This window comes from Pleurodeles waltl, chromosome 10 (genome assembly GCF_031143425.1).
Source record: "Pleurodeles waltl isolate 20211129_DDA chromosome 10, aPleWal1.hap1.20221129, whole genome shotgun sequence".
Classification (NCBI taxonomy): Eukaryota; Metazoa; Chordata; class Amphibia; order Caudata; family Salamandridae; genus Pleurodeles; species Pleurodeles waltl.
In genome coordinates this window covers 153,512,400-153,535,221 of record NC_090449.1, presented here as the reverse complement: position 1 = coordinate 153,535,221, position 22,822 = coordinate 153,512,400, and the positions used below count along the sequence as shown (strand labels likewise).

Genomic DNA, 22,822 nt, shown 5'->3' with positions numbered 1-22,822 from the left:
AGTTTATTGTTGGTGATCAGATATAATTCAATAATACTGGTTATAAAAATGATTCATTTTAGAATAGCTGAATGATGTCACTTGTTTATTATCTTATACAGGGTTAAAAAAAAAAAGTGAGGGAGGTATTACTTTCTTAGTTCTACCAGTTAAAAAGAGCCACCAGTTCAGTTATGGCCCCTGTCTTCAATAGCCTGTGATTTGTGATAGAAGGTGAGTGTATTGGTGTGTCCCTCAAATGGAACCCTCATAATTCAACTGTATAGACAAGTGCCACTGTGACAGAGCTATACCATTGCCCATGTCTTTCCAACTTTTCTCAAATAAGTTTAAGTCCTAAGGGGCCTGACAGCCTAAGCTAATGGTTAATTTCATACGAGAAGCCTTCGGTGAACAGTAGGCCACTGACTCTAAAATTGTGCTCAGGTAAGTAATGCTTCTAAAATACAAGTGGGGGAGTCAAGGTGAATTCCGTCAATATGACATCTCTGTAGGAAACAACAGATACTGGTGGATTTTTAGTCAAATCAACACACATTGGGGGTCATTCTGACTCCCGCCGGCCGCGGTATCCGCAGGGCCGGCGGGAGCCGCCAGAATACCGCTGCGCGGTCACAAGACCGCCGCGGGTATTCTGGGTTTCCCGCTGGGCTGGCGGGCGACCGCCAGAAGGCCGCCCGCCAGCCCAGCGGGAAACACCCTTCCACAAGGATGCCGGCTCCGAATGGAGCCGGCAGAGTGGAAGGGGTGCGACGGGTGCAGTTGCACCCGTCGCGATTTTCAGTGTCTGCATGGCAGACACTGAAAATCTTGGTGGGGCCCTGTTACGGGGGCCCCTGCAGTGCCCATGCCATTGGCATAGGCACTGCAGGGGCCTCCAGGGGCCCCACGACACCCCATACCGCCATCCTGTTCCTGGCGGCCAAAACCGCCAGGAACAGGATGGCGGTATGGGGGTCGGACAGCGGAAAACCGGCGGTACACCGCCGGTTTTCCATTTCTGACCGCGGCTGTACCGCCGCGGTCAGAATGCCCTTGAGAGCACCTCCAGCCTGTTGGCGGTGCTCCCACGGTCCCCGGCCCTGGCGGTCCATGACCGCCAGGGTCGGAATGACCGCCATTATCTCTAAAGAACCTCACAATAGCAAAAGATTCAAAATGAGCACAAAAGAAGCTAGACGGCCTAAGAATTTCAATAATAGGTGACTATAAGCACCTAAGAGTTTTTTGTTGCAATCTAAGCTGTAGAGAATTTTTTGGCCATGAAGGACTGGGGCACAGATGGTGTGAAAACCATAGATGAATGATAAAATAACTGAAGAGTGGTCCAGGTGATCACAAATGGTCACCATATTTCTAAACAAAAGGTTACTGCAAGGTTTAAAAAGAGGAGGAAAGTGAGGTTCAACCATTCAGATGGCAAAGATAATGGATACCAAAACATATCTGCCACATATTAAGAACTTTAAAACACCCTGTGTCCTTCATCACTCATCATACTTGTCGTCTTTGTTTTTCGCTCAAGTCTTTTGCCTGCCAGCACACGATTTGCTGCTGAAACCCACATTATGCTCAACCTTTCCATTGCCAAATCAATATTTGAATGTGAATGAACACACTTAAGGTAAACCATAGAAAAGAGAAGGATGTGTTAGGGGTTCAGCAAACCAACCTTTAACTTCGAGACTTAAAGTCAAGAAATCTTTGTAAATGTTAATGTCCAACACTTGCTTGAAAACATGAGAATATAGTTTTATGTTTAGGTATCTAGAAAATAGATAGAAGATAGACGGTGTTGTTAAGGCAGGAGTTTTCTCCTATTTTCCACAAGGTAGTTCCATCCTTACCTAACTCACAAGGGCTCTGCACAGTGATTGCACTGATAGTATACCAAACTGACTAGAAGAACTGATAACAGCAAGTATCTCGGACTCCCCTTGAACCAGATCAGATACCAACAGGTACGATGAAGCAGAACTGCTTCTCTCCAGTGTACAAAGTACACTGTAGTATGTGACAAGTGTAACTTCAAATTGTCTGCATGACAGTAAAAGCCTTTTACAAGCTGGGTCCTATGTTTAGGTGGAGGAGACATATCCATAACCTACTGTTCATACTCACCTCTTACATAGAAAGACTCCAGAGTACAGGTAACATGCAAAGAGGGAGCTTGTCTGTGGCTCTGGGTCTAAGATTATAAAATGTACTACCCAATCATCTAAAGAGTACATCAACTACAACCCTATTAAGGAAACAGTTTCTTTTGCCCAACAAAATCTATGTGGCTCCAACAGACAGCCTACTTTTCAGATCTGAGATTGTTTCCTTTAGTTCCAAGGGAGAGAGAGAAAGAGTAAAACTGAAAATATTTTTAATGCTCTATAACTGTAAAGGAATTTGAAATTGGGAGCTAAAAAATTAAGTAGGTATACTTAGCTTCAATTGTCGGAGCAGCACAAGTACGGTAAACATAAATTAGACTGGCTGACTAGTGGCCTCAAGTGAAACACTGGTATATCCCAACAAAATGAGAGCATCCATTGAAAGTAAAAAATGACAACGTGATATGGTACAGTCCTGCATATCTATTCATCTTTTAGAAATAAAATACAATTTTGAAAAATTCCAACCTTTCTAACAAATAAAAAATTAGATTTTTGATTGTGAATTAAATAATATATTCCATATTGTGTGTATAAGATGTACATTTGTTTCTGTATTTGTGTGTATTGTTTTGAATCACAGGAATTGCTTATGCTGGGGTTCCTGGCTTCCACTAGTGATTCACTGGGGGCCCACAGAAGTCAAAAGGTTAAGAACTGCTGCTGTTCTACTGCATTAGGGGCTAAAACACTCAACAAATGGTAGGGTAGAATTCTGACAGCAGTTGCTTTCCAAGTCACAAACGCCTAAACAATTTCTGAGCTACCACCCTATACAAGGAACCTGTCTGCTGTACAATAACAAAATAGTCTACCTTAAGCAGGCCAAAAGAATTAACCCAACTCGGCATGGCCCATCTCTGCTTTACTAAAGGGATATTGCCTTTTCTGTACGTTTGTCATTTTAATAGTGATGGGGTGTAGGTTCACAGCACTCCTAGGGGGCTCAATCACCCCGTAAGGTATTAATGCATGTCAGTCCCCACAACGCACTTTACTACTTGATCAAAGCACACCCAGAGAATTCTGCTGGATTAATTTCACAATTTTAAATCACCCAGGAACAGCCAAAGACTGATCTGCCAACATCTCGCCTGCTGTGCATAATGCATCAGAGAGGAATGCTATTTACTCTAACATTTGTGCTATTTACACAAGCATGCTTCGATAAAGGCAAATATCACCGGCAGCCCATATGATTGCCCCCCGCGTTCAGGACGTGATAGTGGAGATAAGCACCGCCAGACTGTGCCCTCCCTAAAATTAAAAGGACCTGCTGGATGACCCTTATATTGAATTGGTGCTCCTATACATTAATGGCCAGATGCGCGCCTCTCCTTACCTGCGTCAATGGCACATGTGAAGTGATATGTCTGCGCACAGCCTTTGTGGCAACAGGTGATAGACGCTCCCGCTTGCTGGCACCCTGGACATACCTTGAAAGGTAGCAAAAGAGAAACAAAGAAAGGAGTTAAGATGTGCACTCAGAGGACGCCATCTCAGGTACTGCAGTGACAATGGAAAATATCAGGCTGGAGAGGTTAAGCAGTCTTCAGCACCTTCCTGCCAAGCAGGAGAATGTGTGACCTGCTGGACAAAGCGTGATCTGGTGACAGGTTGGGGTTAGTTCATCGTCGTTTCACTTCTGTACCTGTTTGGAACTAATCATGTTCCTGTGAGTAAGTCAGCAGTTCTCACCCTCTCAGTGGCTCTGGCAGACCAGAGCCGCGCATGTCAGTACAGTTGTTTTAGTTTCCCAGGGAGTAACTCTAATTATGGGGGACATGAAAGTGCCACAGATAATGTTAAGAGTATACCTGTGCTGCTAAATCCATGTTACCTAGCAGGCACTGGGGTCCCTTCTAGTCTCCGTTTAATTACTTATGCTTTCATACTTATTTGCATCTAAACAAACATTATTTTACACAATAAACTTTATATTTACATGGACTGACAGTACCAGAACATTTGGTGCTACTCAAACATTTTAGTTAGAAATAATTTATCTCACGTGAATCTGGACTCACACGGGTGTGGCAAGACTTTTCTTAACTCCCACAGAGACACACTTTGGATTCACAATCCTAAAGTCACACATTGCTCTACTGGCACAATCTAGGGCCATGTCAGCTTTATGTGGTGATGCTACTCTCTCACGTCCTCTTCGAGTGTTTGGCTGAAAAGAACACACTGAACCCAGCCCAATTCATACCGGAGGAATGTGGACTGTTGAACAGAACAACCAGAGCTCCATCAAGAACTGCCAGTAACCTTGGAAAGTTACTATCCAGGACCTTGATAATGACAAATGGAACATTTAAGTTACTACTATCATCTTGGGACTGAGAGATCAAGCCAGGAGATGAGACTAACTGCTTGAACCAGTAGGCATGACACCTACCTATAGACCTTAATCTACGAATCGCTGCTTGTCCTTGGGTTCATATGCCATGTGTACAAATTCAGAATTGCTCCTCCAAAGGGGAGCACACACCTCTAGGCTTTGCAGCTTCTCTGGAACTCCTGTGGAGAGTGGAGGGGGCTGGGCTGGACTCAGGCAATTGGCCTCCAGTGGCAGCAGGAGCAGCAGCTCTTTGATGCACCTTAAGTTTGCTAGTGTCTTGGGTAAGAGGTAGATTCCTCAAGTGTAGAGCATTCCACCTACTGTAGAGCATTGCCTAGACTTGCCTGTCCTCCTTCACTGCTTCCTTCCACCTCACATTTTTTCCTAGTTTTTGAAACCTCAACCCTTCGGCTAAGGGCTGCTTGGCTCTTTCAAACCTTTTAGTTTTAATTATTCATTTAGCGTCGTTGGTGTGCCAAAGGCAAGCCTGTCTGCACTCATCTGCGTAGCGGCTGCACCTAAAACCCAAATACCTGGATCTCCCATACTCTAACCACAGGCCAGACTCAGCTTCATCGTGGCTACCTTGCACAAAACAACACCAGCCATCTCTCCCCACTTTACAAATGCTTCAGTGCCTTCCCTTCCACAGTGGAAGGAGCCTTCTGCTGCCTCCACTGCTGCTTCATCTGCGAACTCATGTCCCCTCAATCAGCCTTCTTGCAATGAAGGTCCTCCAACATCCCCTCCGAAAAGGCTCAACCACTGCACCATCTGCACTCCTGTATTTTCCTTTGACTAACCTAAATTGCCTTTATATCAATGGTCTCTCCTTGGCTATACATGCCATAGAGATTTGGGACCTTATCAATACTCAGGCCCCAGACACAGTTATTTTCAATGAAACATGGTTCAATCCCATCACTTGACCTCTCTCCACCACCACTATCCTACCAGGCTACAATTTTGTCAAGCAAGATAGAACACAAAATACAACTAAAAGTCCCTAACCGCACTTATATAGGAGGTACTCTTGTTTATAGCACCTCTGGCATGAAAAAGAACTTCAGTCTAAATTAATGGAGCTTATTCCCCATTTTGCGCTAAGTTTCCAACACTTTATCACACTAGTTGGCCATTTACAAGACACCATCAATACCTACTCCAACAACTGCATTATCACACTAGTTGGCCATTTACAAGACACCATCAATACCTACTCCAACAACTGCACTGATGACCTGAAAGACAGAGGTCTGTCCAGACGAGTGGAGGGTGCCACCCACCTGGCACCCCATCTGCTCAATCCCATTTTAACTAACCTCATTCACATTAGAATGCAAATGCTGCTCCACCCTCAAACCAGGCCAGACCATCATCTGATTGCTTTTCACTTCTCTGCTGATATGCCCGTAACCACTGCCCCTCCAGGCCTCAAGACTCGCCATTGGGCAGAAATTACAAAAAGAAAACTGGGAATCAGAGCTATCCAAACACCACCCTCACTAAATGGTGACCGATGTTGCCACAACCACTAGCAATTTCAACACATGGCTCAACAATACATTCAATGTCCTTGCCCTCTTAATAAGCACCTTACCTCTGCAGAATCCTGCATATAAGTGGTATACGGAGGACCTAAGGCTGCTCATGTGCCACTGTAAGCAGCTACAGGGCCACTGGATTTGATCCGAAGTAGACAGGAGCACTTACAAATCTGCCCTGCACAATTACCTTACTCAGTTGAGTCAAACCGGGCGACTGTCCCTGGTGTCCAACATTCAGGAAAGCAGTATCTGTATGTATGAACTAAATCTTAACCATCGTGAAAGAGTGCTGTTGGGTACACACAAACTCCCAAACCATTATTTCTTCTTGCCCCCCTATATGGATCCATTTTCTTCCATTACAAACAGATTTATGATAACCTTCCGTTACAACCCATGCTAGAATGTTTAGATTTCTTCACCCTTACATCTACTACTACCCTTACGAGCAGATATGCCATTCCTCTTCTCAACAAACACTGAAGATGTAACTAGAACCATGTTCTCCATCAAATTAGGCTCCACTAATGACCCTTGCCCTCGCTAGATGTTCATGATTAATCAAGAACTTGTAGGCCACGCTCTCTCCGCCTCAATAAACCCTCACTATCAGCTTTCTCCTCCTCAATGGACTGGAAACATACCCAGGTCCTGCTCCTCCTGAAAAAACCATGAGCTGACTCAAAGTTCTTAACAAATTTCAGGCCCATCTCTCTTCTTCCCTCCCTGCCAAAGTGCTCAAGAAACTGGTTAGTTTGAAATTCACAAGTTACCTATAAACCCACCATCTGCTTGATTAATTACAGTCAGACTTTCAGTCTGAACCCAACATGAAGCCACCCTTATTGCTCCGACAGATAACATTAGCTGCATCCATGACCACTGAGCCACCGTTGCCTTGGTTCTATTGAACCTGTCTATGACATTCGTTAAGGTGTCCTATTCATTCTCTCTAAGCACCTCCACAATCAGGAGTCTGCTTGAAGGCCCTTAAGTGGTTTCAATCTTTTTTATCTCATCAGTCACAATCCATATTCCTCCTACCTTTTCACTCCAATTCTCCCTAGTTTACATGCGGTGTTCCACAGTGCTCTTCACTCAGTCCAACATTATTTACATACACATGGTCCCTCTTGCAGAAATTATTTGCTCTTTCAGCTTCAAAGACATATACTCAGCAGATGACACTTAGTTGATATTCCTCCTATCGGAAGACACTGACAAGGACAAAGCCAACTTCAAGTTCTGCATATCTGTAGTTGCCAAATAAATGAGCTGCAAATGCTTAAACTTAGTGGCGATAAAACAGAGACAGTACTGTTTGGGAAAAACACAACACTCTATTCTATAGCCTGGTAACCAATAGTATTGGACACTGTATCGCCACAATCCACCAAAATCTAAGGAGTCATTTTAGACAGCAATTTTTGAAGGTGGACCAGATCACTTGGTCTCTGCCACCCAGACGTTAATTTGGAAAATAGGTACCGGTTCCCAAAGTTTTGCTCAGAAACCCGCTGCTAGTAACACTGAAAGTTGGCATGCTGAATACCAATGCTGCGTAGTCCTGATTTCACCTCATGCCTCTTTATTTCACTACCCTACACCTTTATTTCACTTTTCCAGGTTATTTTTCGTCCCTCGTTTTTCCCCTTATCAATGTTTTTCCTTCTTTCTCCTAATCCTTCTTTCCTTCCTTTAAAATAAGTGCCAAGTATCAGTGGGTCCCACCTGCACCCACAGTCTCAAAGTAAGCTGTTTGAGGATCCACTCAGCAGATGACACTTAGTTGATATTCCTCCTATCGGAAGACACTGACAAGGACAAAGCCAACTTCAAGTTCAAGACTACTGCCACCTGTTTGAGGATCCACATTTTCAAATGGCTCCTAGTGGACAGGAGGAAAGCAGTTATTAAAGCCCTTACAATAATGTTATTCACATAGCCATCTCTTCCGTCTTCTTAATAGGCTGCAGGTGGTGCCGAGTGTGGCTGCCAGGCTAGTTTTGAATCTTTCCCACTGCACCTCTGTATCCAGCCACCTGCACACTCTCCACTAGCTCTATATTCAGAAGCTCTCTACTTTTAAACTCCTCTGTCACACCTATATGGCAAACCACAACATAGGATATTATACCAGCAGCAGAATTTGATTCCACATTTGGACCAGACACCTCCGGTCTGCTCATCTCTTACTTACTAAGACCCTTTGCATTGTCTGCAGCAGCCCTGGAGGACGCACCTAGATTGCCCCAAATCCCTGTAACAAACTTCTGCAACCATTTGCTCTGCCAGCTTCCAATTTTTTTTCAGAAAAACTCAAAAAGTGTCTTTTTAGGTCGAGCATAGCAGTGCACAAGCGCTGCTTTTCTGACGTATTGGTATGTATCTGGGCTTTTAACAAACCCACATCACGCCCATCACTACCGCTCGCTCATGGGCTTGCCCTTCAAAAATCCTTTGATGACATTGGTAAATGGTTTACGTTTGTCCCTCCGTGGGGAGGTTTTGTTACCGCCTTGGCCAATGCCCCTGTTTCATGGTTAAATGCACTTTTGCAGATAAGTTTGACGGGGAGCGAACTTCTTTTCCCTTTTGTGTGTCAATTCATGCTGATGCTCATGGCGGCCGTGGAACTGTGAATCAACTTGCTTATGTGAAAGTGTTTTACTTTTAATTTTATGTGGCAAGAAAAGTCCGGTTAGGAGTTGACAACGCTAATAGCTCTAACTCAAGCAAATGCGAGACCCACTGCATTGCAAATGCTTGTTTAATCATGTGTCTTCTCCAGGCTTCTCCAACCAATGCAACCTCCTCAGAATTGAGCCAGAGTACCCTCGGGTTGTCACTTGCACTACAAATTCAAATTTAAATAACACAACATAACACAGACTGGAGGTCAGCCAGTACAGCACACCCTGGAGAATGAAGTAACTATTTGGATCCTACAAACCACCTGAGGAACACCGCCAGACACACAAACTCCTTCATGTGCTTCAGACCAAGGAAAATCACCTCAATCTGCATATCACTGTACAAACACCACCACCAAGTTACTTCTTACCTCCTATCAATGTTGCTGAAGAAAAAAACAAGTGTGGCATGCTTCTGAGATGCATGGAATCTACATGCCCGAGGATTTGATGCAGGGATGAGTATGCCTCTGTATGCCATGTGCAGAATTCGAATAGTGTTAGTTGCACTAGACCACCGATGGTAGCGAATGGGGTAATAAACTCTTGTTTCTATCCAGGCTTACATGCAGATATATTTTACGAGTTGAACTAGCACTTTACCCCTGCCTTCTCCCATGTACGACGAAAAGCAAAGCCACCAGGAGGGCAGCAGAGGATCCAGCGTTTTTATCTGCTTTCAAAAAACGTGTGGCTGGGCACAGCATGGAGAATTAATTAACTCTCCCATGCAAGGTGCCCTAACACAATCTGCCTTGCGAGCAAGGAGAACCAATACCATGAAGATACAGCAACATTCTACCCCAATAGGAAAGAAAAAATCATGAAATGGATATGTCAAAGAAGAAAAAAAAAACAAAAAAAAATCTCAATGATCTACTTACGGAACACAGAGTGGACTCTGATTGAAACCTCCTGACAAATAAAAGTATCTCCCGCCACCTTTGAAGCAGAATGGGGCAAAATCACACTGTACTGTTGAGGTCGCATAACCCACTAAGCAAAAATGTACCAAACCACGAGCACTCAACCGTCTAATGCTTCCTCACACCACCTTAGAACTTAGGGAGGTGCGTTACAGCTCCTATCACAGGCAGCCAAAGGCCAAAAATTCATCAATCAAAACTCCCAATAGTTACAGATTATAAATAATAGCAAAAAACAGCACTTTCTCTGCTCTTCTGGAAGTTCCAGTCAATGTCTCAGACAAAGGTACAGAATGCAGAACAAGATGATGGCATCCATTCCTACTATTCCCGCATCAAGAAGGTTACGGTAGTCAATTGAATTGCACTATAACTTGCTGCCTTAACCAGAAACATGATGCTCGCAAGAGTCCATAACATCTACCACAGTGAGACTGCGAGTTAGCAGAGTTAAGGCACCAACCAGTACTGCAAACTACCAGGAGCTGAGCAGGAAGGCCCTCACTGAAAAAAACATTTTGAATTGCCAAATGTCCTAGACAAGCTGACAAGTCCTATGTCGGAGCCCAACTCTTACAAAAAAAAAGAAAAAAAAAAAAAGGTGCCATAAATTTCTACATCAAAAAAACGTATTCATTATTTTCTGTGTGCAACAGATGACACTCATCTGAAGCACTACCAGCTATACGCGGAGGGTCCACCATGTTCATACATTAGCGCCCTGAGCAGCACTGATGCAGCAGGCAGCTACCAACACAGGAACAGAGGGTGGTGATAAATACTATGAAAAAAGGCAGAGGCATTAAATGCGAGCAGGTGTGGGGCGGTGCTGCGAGGAGGCGTATGCTTGGCCCAAATCTACAGGTCTTCCCACCAATTAAACCGTGGTAGAAGCCAGATATTCCACAAAGTACAGATGGGCAAGAAGCCTAATATGGTAACTTACCCAAATAAAAATAGCCATAAATTGGTATATGGAGCAATGAGTCCTCACGCGTAAGTGGAAAATGTGCTGTTTTCATCTTCTTAGTCACAGGACACAAGCTCAGGCAAGGATGTGCATAAACACTCCCCAGAAGGTCCTCCCACTCCTAGCTATAGGCATCAACTGGCAGAAACTGTGGCGCACCCACGCCACTGCAGCACCGCTAACTCAGCTAAACAAAGCACGCAGGACCAGGATATAACCCAACATGATTATATCCCTTACATCAGGGAACAATGACAGATTTCCACTTTGTATGCAATATCCACACATTTGCTGGCATCCCCAGTGTGGCAGAAGGCCTATTTGAAACTAGAAGTGCTACTCATTTCCCTCGCCTGGCACACAGTCAACAAACCTTAACACTGTAAGCGTGGGAAAATCTAGGCTCACCCTATGGTAACGTATAGGGAAAAGTAAAAAAGTTTATTAAACAAAAAAAGGAAAAATATATTGTGAAATGTTACTGTAAATTAATTTTAAATATGTTTTTTCAAAGTACAACAAAACAAAAAAAGTGCTAGTGCACTTGTAACTTAATTTTGAATCAAATATGACTCGAGCTCTGTTAAACCATTAATCATTGGATCTGTAGTTCACTGTTATCGACTTGGGCTCGGTAGAACCGTGCATCACTTGGGCTCTGTCAAACCTGGCATCAGAGGACCTGTGGTTTATTGGTATCCACTCGGGCTTAGTCAAAACCGCGCATCACGAAACCTGCGGTTCATTGTAACCACATAGGCAGATATTTATACTTTTTTAGCGCCGCATTTGCGCAGCTTTTTAACGCAAAAGCAGTGCATACTTTCAAAATACAATTGTATTTTGTAAGTCTGCGCCGCTTTTGCGTCTAAAAATGGCTCAAATGCGGCGCTAAAAAAGTATAAATATGGGCCTTATGGTCCATAAACTGTGCATCTGTGGTTCACGGAAATGACTTGGGCTCTGTCAAACCAAGCATCAGTGGATCTATGGTCTACTGGTAGTGAATCTATGGTTCACTGGTAGTGACTTGGGCTCTGTTGAACCTCGCATCAGTGAACCTGTGGTTCACCAGTACTGACTTCAGCTCTGTTGAACAGCCCATCACAGGAACTGTGGTTCATTGGAAATTACACAACCTTGAGGACGACTCGTTGGTGGGGTTAAATATAATTTCTACTCTTCCAGCGTCCTCCTTCACATTTCCCACTGGTAAGCCTCGAACTGTGGTGTAGGAGTGCTCTACAAAACTGATACTCATATTTATGTAGCCAACACCACTTCAATTGTTAGGGGAGAAGAAGCCATTATGATAATAGAACCTCCTCGCCTTTGTGATGACACTCTTTATGTTACATTTCAAAGTATACCAGCACAGCTTTTGCTGTTACTCAGGAGTGTAACAGGCAGGCCTTACAATGACGCAATGTAATGGTATCCAATGTATAGTCCTCAAAAGGATGAGAAGCTGTGCTAGCCTTTTCTGGACCTGAACTCAAGCCACGCACCACGTGTCAGCAAGGAGCGCTTCGCTCACTGTGCCATCCTCTTGGCTTGCTGTACATTCTTGCTAGCTCACTCTTTTCTGGGATCTGTGTGTGGTTCTGATTCTTGTCAGTAAAAACATCAATATTATCATCAGAGCATTTGGGGGAAATGTTAGCTACTATAATCAGGAACATATTTTGCCATTTGTGAACAAAAGAAGCTAAACCCTCTAGTGTCAACACATTCTAGGCTGCGGCACTTGATCTCTTGCTAGTCTGCATACATTTCTAGAGTGAGGTCATTTTTCCTTCGCTCTGGGTGGGTGACATTGAGACGGGCTCTGCTGGAGTCTTTATACTGACTCATTCTTAGTTCAGGCTGTTCTGCAAGAACATATGCTGACCTCATCCTGCGTGCACCATTGCAAGCAGCTCAGCTCTGTGTAATGGTGGAAGAGGCAGAGAAATCCCCTCTATGAATAAAAGGTCTGACAAGATACTTGTGACTGCTGCCCCGACTTCCAGCCTGAGCAGAGTGGTGCCATGCGGCAGGGCTCCAGAAAAAAATCACGAACACGTCTCTACACTGCAAAATCTGGTCGAGTTTTGGTGGCAAACACTTTAACTTGATAAAATTCATGTTAGGGCTTTAGTCCCCTGCAATAACCTGCTGATGGTCAGACATCTGCAACCAGAAAAAACATGATGCGTGCTGAGAACATGAAAGTGAAAGAAACGTATGTTCTGTAGAACATGATTCTAGCACATGGCATGGTGCAGCAACGTGATCCAGTTGGACTGAATCTATGTCAGATTTTTAGGATGACCATTGGTTTTGTAAATGATTCCAACTTAGACTCGCTCACCTTAAGATCCTCTGCAGAACTCTTAAAAATCTGGCATCAATCCAGCATTTATGGATCAACACCATTATCGATGTTCAAGACTGAAATTTACTCACAGCACCGACCCACTAAACAGTTTAACACAATTTAAGGATTGAAAGTAGGCGAGTGACCTCTACATGGCACTGCCAGTAACATTAAGGGGGGTCGGTGCTATAGTGGAGGTACTACTGCCAAAAACAGGCTGGCGGGACGTACCTCCACTATTATGACATTGGCGGTTTGGCTTAAGCCAAACCATCAAGTCTACACACCGACCGCCACGGCGGTAATGACCGCTGGGCCCGGCGCCGTCACTAGGCCCCCCATTGCATTTTGACCCCACCCACCGCCATGGTTTCCGTGGTTTCTGTACCGCCACGGAATCCATGGCGGTAGGCACTATCAGTGCCAGGGAATTCCTTCCTTGGCACTAATAGGGGTCTCCCCTGCCCCCCCTCCTCCGAGTCCTCCCCCACCGACCCCCGCACATACATACACACGCACATACATACACACCCATACACAAATGCATACACATTCACCCATGCATGCATACATTCATACACACTCACAGCAACACTCATGGGCATACATCCAGGCACACACGCACTCACATGACCCAACATGCACGTACACAAACCCCACACACGCACAACCAGACTTAGCTGCTTGCAGGGGGTCCTCCGGCAGGAGAAGGGATGCTGCGCTGCTGCCAGCAGCAGCGTCCGCCAGAAAAACACTGCGTCGTATCATGGAACATGATAAGGTAGGCACCTTACACCGCTGTCCGCCGCCATGACTTTAGACGGAATTCCGCCAGCCTTCTGGTTGAATTCTGCCTTCGGTCATAATTAGGTGGACCGTAGGTAACCACGGCAACGGTATGTTGGTGGCCGTGGCGGTAGGTGGCATTTGCCACCAATGTCATAATGAGGGCCTAAGTGTTTTGTCCATGGTACAGCGCAACCTTGTTCTTTCACATTTCCACATCTATACCTCTGTACCTGACTTCACAGAGTATAGGCAACATCTTTGCATCTCACTAGCGCCTTGACATATTTTACAAACAGAATACAAAGACATGCTTATTTCTGCACAAAGAGGCTACATGGAGTTCAGCACAGCGCCGAGGATGTAAGCCCTCAGCTTTTAAGATTTCACTTATCTAAAAGCAAACGTCTCTAGGTAAACAATATTACACCCTCAATGGCACAACATTTATGCCCAATATACCACTGCACCATGTGAACTTGACACTTAAGGTTACTTTATGGTGAATATGCGGTTTTCTGGGTGGTCAAGGCAAATGTGAATGACACAACAGGCCAATGGACAAAGGGAGCGGACTGAAAGCTCCTGCACATGCATTTATGTAATGTTAAAGATTTTTCGGGAAATGCCGGACCAAGAGGAGACACCAGAGTATAGGTATGGATTTCATGTTGCTTAAAGCATGTTTGCTAAGGATGGCCGGTTATTCAGTTGTTAATGGGTAGAATGACTCCTATCTTCTAGACACGAGGTCTCGGCCTCAACCTAGGGGTGACATTGGCAACTGTTGCTCCATAGCTATCTGCTGGTGCCACAAGTTGACAAGGCGATACTTCATCCATTCCAGCTGCCAGGCTGTGTTTTTAGGGTCGAGCACACAAAGCGATCTGTCCTTGGTCTAATCTCTCTGTGGGCTTTTAACCATGCCAATGTCACGCCCATCAGTTTGGTTGGTCTGTGGGCTTGCCTTTTAAAATTCACTTGATTTCATTAGTGAAAGGCATGCGTATGTCATGCCTTTTTCTGTGTTTAGCCCTCCTCGAGCGCACCAGCCAACTACTGAAAACTTACAAGGCTCAATGTTTTCCATATGGTTTCTGGACTACTTTTCCGCTTTATTACCTATGCAGCGCGATCTCGCTGGGCAGTAATCAAGCGCTTTTCATGACATCAACCCTGTTACATGGATATTTGCACTTTTGCCGGTTACCTCGATAACTGCACTTTTGCCGATACGTTTCACTGCGAGTGAACGTCTGTTTCCTTTTGTGTGTCTTCGTTGCGCTCATGGCTGCCGTCAGATCGCTTATATGAAACTGTTTCACTTTTCATTTTCAGTTTATGTGGCAAGAAAAGTACGGTTATGATTTTACAACGCTAATAGCTATAACTCAAGCAAATGTGAGACCCATTGCATCGCAAATGCTTGTTGTGGCATGTCTCCACCAGTTCCATGTGCTGGAGCTACACATCAGACCATGCTCTACAGCCTCTTGACTTTGTGAACACGTTACATGCCTGTGTACTGACAGACTTATATTTTAGCTTTCCCTGGTTGCTGAAACAACAGTGTGGCTAATGAAAATACAATTCACCATATTTTCTAGGTTTGGAGTTAGAATAGTAAATTACTCTGACTCCAAATATTGGCGCATATATCTATGACCCTCCTCATATTTTCAGATAAAGCACCAAAATAAAATTGTGTTCAGGAGGCCTGGAAAGACAGGGGAACTGCAACAGTTAGAGCACCAGCACCCTTGAGAAAATATAGGGTGCATGTAGGCTTGCACAACACAAAACGTGGCGTACACTGAAAGTGCCACTATGCAACGGTCCACTGGGTTGAGGTGGCTCCTAAAACTAATCTGACTTCCCATCTACCACATGGGAAGAAAGTACTATTTCCAAGGAATAAGTAGGACTCCAAAAAAGCATGCTACTAAGGTACTTAGATAAAGCCTGAAGAGGCTCCAGCATAATGTTGCGTTCAACTTAAAATTCTTTAGATGCAGATCAATTTCAAATTTTTGCTTTCCATGGCCTTTGGAGTAATTTGGCCTTCTGTTCATGGTATCTGGAATTCAGCCTTAGAGGAGATTTGTTCTGCGACAGAAGATTTCATGGTTCTTTTCAGATGTGTCTGGGTGTGATATACCAGGGGAAGGGCTGTAGGGTATACTGATGTGCTCTCAATTATCCGGCACTGGAACTACATGAACATTTTGACTACCTCGTTAGCTTGTGTGTCGATCAGAATTGCTCTAGGCACTGTAAATATTTTACACTCGTTCTGCCCCAGAACGTGAATATATTTGCCATTCAAAGATCTCGACCCATGGGATCTATTTACATTTTTTTGCCTGTACAAACCAATTCGGTGTAGGTCCTCATTTTTGTCTCAAAGGGTTTTCTTAGGACAGTTCTGTTTTAAGCTGTATGTGGTCGACAGGTATAACTGCGGGGAGGTTTAGGCACTAACAAATCTTGCACAACTGGGCTTTTTCAGGGGCATTTGTTATTTCGGTCTGTAAACTTTATTCTGTATAATGCATGCCCTAAAGTAGCATTGCAGGGATTCCCTGGAATTTCTTCTATTAATTATGCTTTGCAAGATTATTCCTTGGTTGTTGATTGGTTTGATTCGTAAGTGACAATGAGGTCAACATTTGCATGAACAACTTCCTGGAAAAAAAACAGCACTCTCCACCCTAAAACATCTGGTGAAACTCGCTATCCCCTTTGCTGCAATCACTGCTTTCCGTGATAAACGCAAAGGTAGGACCTTCCAGATGGTAAATATTGCCAAGAAAATTGTCGGTATTGATCCTTCTGAGGCATTCATAGACGGGAGCCTTCACTCGATGGAGCACCTATTCTGTGTGATTATGACAGGAGTGATGGGGTTTGGGTCCGACATTTGAGATAACTATACATAACTTGCTGCATAATCAGACACTATGCTAAATTACATCTGGAGCAGGTGCGCAACCCTCCAACACTGTCAACCAATCCCCTAAGCAGGACATAATTCACATCGGCCCTTGGTGATATTTGACATGCAGACAATAAACTTACAACAGGGCTTCATGAGGCGCTATGGTAGCCCTTTCCCCAGAAAGGTATTGTGAGCAAGCTCTGGGCTGCACCCTAGTACAATGTCCCATGAGGTGTCCTGCTACAATTACCTGCTACCCCAACAAACATCTTCCCGATCAAATGGATCAGAGTGCAAACACACATACTGCGGTAAAACCATTGTACAGTATCCCACAATTCACACCCTCTAGACTACCAGAGACTTAACCCGATAGGCATACCCAGCTCAGCGACCTGCCTCCAAACAACGATCTAGTGCCCTCCTTGAAGGAAATTACTATTCCAGAAATACTTACTGACAAGTTACGCTGAATTATCTCACTCTTTCTAGTTCTACTGTCCATGAGCACCTCAGTAGACATTCACTGCACGCACCATCAATGTCATTTGTACTTGTTTACAAGCTCACTCCAGAGCCATCCCGGACCTTCCCATCACTGCTCAAAGTGATTTAGCTGTTCCCTTCTGAGGGCTGTGTATTTGTACCATTCTAGTCAGGGGCACCTATTATATGGAGCCCCTGACACTCAGCAACCTGATCCAAGGATTGTAAAGCGTAACTCATCTTACGGAAACAACCCACTCAGCTAATTCCTTCTCCAAAATCAGACCAGCATGCGATGGAACAAACATCCAATCAAGTTATAAAGCTAAAATACATCATGTAATGTCATTCATTTTACAAACATATTCAAAGGTTACATTAGGATAAACCGTCCTAAGAAGGGATCCATTTCTTTCAGCCAATAACATCTACAAGGTCAACCTTTTAGTAGGGAAAATCACTCACAGAGGCCTTTCTGCGATATACCTTGGACATATTACTTTGATTGCCTCAGCACTCTCTGTTGGAGGAAGTCAGAGCAAGAGGCTTTGGAAAGTGACATAGTTAAGTAGGAAAATTCCTGGCTGACCATGGGACCATTCAGAAATCTGTTTTATAAGAGGATAAAGCTTAAAGAATAAGAAAAAGGATGCTCTAGTAAATGCCTCGATAAATACATTTAATTTGAAACATTGCAATAAGTTCACCAGGTGAAATCCCAGAGGCTACGACCCCACCACCCTCCACGCCCTCAACCCAGGACGCTCCAACACCTGCTTCCAAGCTACATTAATTAAACAGAGTGCAGCAAGCTCATAAAGAGACGCATCAATCCCTAATAGTTTCCAAGTAATCACAATAAACACAAATAATATTAAAAAGTAGAATGTAGTGTGCACCTCCACAAAAATTCCTGCTGCACGAAGGAACCACAGGGGTGAAATCCCAGAGGCTACGACCCCACCACCCTCCACGCCCTCAACCCAGGACGCTCCAACACCTGCTTCCAAGCTCACCCCAAACGCACCCATGGACCCTTCGCCTGCAACTCCTGCAAACGCATCTTCCACCACGCAACTACCACGACCACAAGCCCACGTGCCATCAACCACCTCAAGTGCATCCTGGTCAACGCTCGTTCCGTCCACAAGCACGCCGTTGAACTCTGGGACCTCCTGGACTCCACAGCCCCGGATGTCGCCTTCATCACGGAGACCTGGATGAACGCCTCCTCTGCTCCAGACATCGCCACCGCCATCCCCGAAGGCTACAAGATCTCCAGAAAAGACCGCACCAACCAAGTAGGAGGAGGTATCGCCATCGTCTTCAAAGACTCCATCAGCGTCACCACCTCCACCGAAGACACCCCTCTCGCCGCTGAACACCTGCATTTTCAGATTCGCACCGACCCGAGGACCACCCTCAGAGGATCCCTCGTCTACCGTCCTCCCGGACCGCGCGCCCCATTCAGCGACGCCATCGCCGACTTCATCTCCCCGCACGCCCTCGCCTCAGCGGACTACATCCTCCTAGACGACCTCAACTTTCATCTGGAACAAAACAACGACCCCAACACCACCACCCTGCTCGACAACCTCGCCAACCTCGGCCTCATACAACTGGTGAACACCGCCACCCACATCGCCGGACACACGCTCGACCCTATCTTCTCCGCCAGCAAACACATCTTCTTCAGCCACACCTCCGCTCTACACTGGACCGACCACAGCGGTGTCCACTTCACATTCCGACGCGAGACCCGCCACCTCCGCACTCAACCCATCCCTTGTCGACAGTGGAACAAGATCCCCGAAGAGCAACTCTTCTCCGCACTCGCCGCCAACCAACCCACCCTCACCACCGACCCCAACGACGCAGCCCTCAGCCTCACAAACTGGATCTCCAACTGCGCAGACAACCTTGCTCCCCTCAAACGCACGCATCGACAGACCAACACCAAAAAACCTCTCTGGTTCTCTGACACCCTCAAAGAATCAAAGAAAACTTGTCGCGCTCTCGAGAAGGCCTGGCGCAAGGACCACACTGCTGACAACATGACCGCCCTCAAGAACGCTACCCGCGAACACCACCACCTGATCCGCGCTGCTAAAAGGAACTTTTTCACCGACAGACTGGACAAAAGCAGCCACAACAGCAGAGAACTCTTCAGCATCGTCAAGGAGTTCTCCAACCCCAAACGCCAACGCTGTCACGCCCTCACAGGATTTGTGCGAATCCCTCGCCACCTTCTTCCACCGCAAGATCAGCGACCTCCACGACAGCTTCGGACACCAGACCCAACCAAACACCACCAAACCCGCACCCCCGACCATCACCCTCAACAACTGGACCCACATCAACACTGAAGAAACCAAATCCACCATGAACTCTATCCACTCCGGCGCCCCTTCGGACCCCTGCCCTCACTTCATCTTTAACAAAGCCGACGACATCATCGCCCCGCACCTCCAGGCCGTCATCAACTCTTCTTTTTCTTCTGCTACCTTCCCCGAATGCTGGAAACACGCCGAAGTCAACGCCCTACTAAAGAAACCTACGGCTGACCCGAGCGACCTGAAAAACTTCCGCCCCATCTCTCTCCTGCCTTTCCCAGCCAAGGTAATAGAGAAGACCGTCAACAAACAGCTGACCACCTTCCTGGAAAACAACAACCTGCTCGACCCTTCACAAACCGGATTCCGAACCAACCACAGCACGGAAACCGCCCTCATCTCAGTCACAGACGACATCAGAACCCTGATGGACAACGGTGAAACAGTCACCCTCATTCTCCTCGACCTTTCGGCTGCCTTCGACACCGTCTGTCACCGCACCCTAATCACCCGCCTCCGCTCCACCGGGATCCAAGGCCAGGCCCTGGACTGGATCGCCTCCTTCCTCTCAAACCGTTCCCAAAGAGTTTACCTCCCTCCGTTTCGCTCAGTACCCACCGAGATCATCTGCGGCGTACCCCAAGGCTCATCACTCAGCCCGACACTCTTCAATGTCTACATGAGCCCCCTCGCCAACATCGTACGCAAGCACGACATCATCATCACCTCCTACGCCGACGACACCCAACTTATACTCTCCCTCACTAAGGACCCCGCCAGCGCCAAGACCAACCTACAAGAGGGTATGAAGGACGTCGCAGATTGGATGAGGCTCAGCCGCCTAAAGCTGAACTCTGAAAAAACGGAAGTCCTCATCCTCGGCAACACCCCGTCTGCCTGGGACGACTCCTGGTGGCCCACGGCCCTCGGCACCGCACCGGCCCCCGCAGACCACGCCCGCAACCTCGGCTTCATCTTGGACCCTCTTCTCACCATGACCAAGCAAGTCAACGCCGTGTCCTCCGCCTGCTTCCTCACCCTCCGCATGCTCCGCAAGATCTTCCGCTGGATCCCCGCCGACACTAGAAAAACCGTGACCCACGCCCTCGTCACGAGCCGCCTGGACTACGGCAACACCCTCTACGCTGGAACCACAGCCAAACTCCAAAATCGCCTGCAACGCATTCAAAACGCCTCGGCCCGCCTCATCCTCGACGTACCCCGCAACAGCCACATCTCCGCACGCCTGAGACACCTGCATTGGCTCCCAATCAGCAAAAGGATCACCTTTCGACTTCTCACCCATGCACACAAAGCCCTCCACGACAAGGGACCGGAATACCTCAACCGACGCCTCAGCTTCTACGTCCCCACCCGCCTCCTCCGTTCCTCTGGCCTCGCACTCGCTTCCGTCCCTCGCATCCGCCGCTCCACGGCGGGTGGGAGATCTTTCTCCTTCCTGGCGGCCAGGACCTGGAACTCCCTCCCCACCAGCCTCCGGACCACCCAGGACCACCCCGCTTTCCGGAGACTCCTAAAGACCTGGCTTTTCGAGCAGCAGTAACCCTCTCTTTCCCCTAGCGCCTTGAGACCCGCACGGGTGAGTAGCGCGCTTTATAAATGTTAATGATTTGATTTGATAAGGACCTAGTCGTCCACAACAGGACGTTATAGGAGGACAGCTGGATGTAACACTATCAATATCCAAATGGGGGAGGAATCTAGTGCAGAATGCAATTGCAATATGTATAATACAGCTGTCTGCAGGGTTACTGTCTTCAAAGAGGATAGCATATCAGCATGTCGAATAATGACAAACTTAGGTGGCCGAAAGCTACTTAAGTTCTTTTACCCTGAAGGATAAACAATTTACAGCGAAAGAAGCTGGCCAATTTATCACACAGCTGCTGGGATGGCTTAATATTTAAACACAACAGCTTTGGAAACTGACAAAACGTTTCTAATTTTGAAACTTCCTTTCTGCTTCTTTTGAGAATTTGCTAGCCTGAAAGATGAATTGATTTAGCCAACAACAATGATTATTTTCAGAATATTTAGAAAGATTTATTTTGCATATGTAACAATTAGTCAAAATGAATGAATTAATGTTGTCCACCTCTTGCAGTGATTTTCTGCTAAAATCAGCTAGAACCACCTAGTGCACACTGGTACTTAGCCAAGCAGAAAAATCATACAAGGCAAAAGAATCAAAAACCTAAGTTTACTTTCCTCGAGAGCTAGGTTCAATGCAGGGCTATCTATTTTTACTGCTCTTGGGTTAATATCTTACTAACATTGTGCAATGTGTGTAAGGGAGGACAATAAAACTAAATAAAGGAAATATGTACTCGAACCAGCAGAGTGGTAATAAACACAGAGCTGCAATTAGATCTGGGCGAGAAATTCAAATTTAATTTATGCTAGCATCGAAGTGGGAACCCCCACCCACACCACACTATGCAGACCATAGTTTCCAAATTAGCTGGGTTGATCACGAGATTCATCTAGTTATTCTATGAAGCCAGTTGGGCAGCAACTGGATGAGAAGGAAGGAATGTACCTAGGAGGATGGTACAGATCTATTATTGTTAAGGTCACGATTAGAGAAATTATTTAGTTGAATGTTGGACTTGGCACTTTCTGCAGGGCCATCCCAAACCATTTTGCCTTCTCCCTTCCATTTTCTAAACCCGTTTTTGTTGGCTTTTAGGACTCTGCACACCTTAGCACTGCTAACCAGTGCTAAAGTGCTTGTGTTTTCTCCTTAAAACATGACCGAACTGGCCTACACCCAATTAGCACACTTAATTACCTTGAACGGCCCTAGTAAAGTAGCACTACAGGTACATAGGGACTGTAAATTAAATGTTACTAGTGGGCCTGCAGCACTCATTGTGCCACCCACTTAAGTAGCCCTTTAAACATCTCAGGCCTGCATTCTGTGTGTGCAATTTCAAACTGCCATGTCAACCTGGCAAAATACACTTTTTGCCAAGCCAAACTCTTCATTTTTAAATACATATAAGCAACCCTAAAGTGGCCCTGGATAGTCCAGAGGGCATGCTGCAGTGCATTTAAAAAGTTGGGCATGTACTTTCAAGTATTTCATGTCCTGGTAGTGAAAACCTCTGAAATTTGTTTTTCACTACTGCAAGGCCTACTTTTCCCAAAGAATAACTGGGGTTTCTTATTAAGGTTAATAAGCTGTAACTTTCAAATGGGAATAGGTAACAGGTTAATTTTTGGTGCCTTTGGAATTGTAATGAAAAATCTTCTTT

General features: G+C 45.7%; 1 protein-coding gene across 4 annotated transcripts in view; it reads right to left on the bottom strand.

Moving 5' to 3' along the window:
* RAI1 (retinoic acid induced 1) overlaps positions 1 to 22,822 on the bottom strand; it is a 529,708-nt gene that overhangs the window by 13,354 nt on the left and 493,532 nt on the right. For all 4 annotated transcript variants that reach the window (XM_069210069.1, XM_069210068.1, XM_069210071.1 and 1 more), the window contains one exon: positions 3,505 to 3,598. In XM_069210069.1, the coding sequence (XP_069066170.1) occupies positions 3,505 to 3,598 (94 nt within the window). The remainder of the gene's footprint in view (positions 1 to 3,504; positions 3,599 to 22,822) is intronic.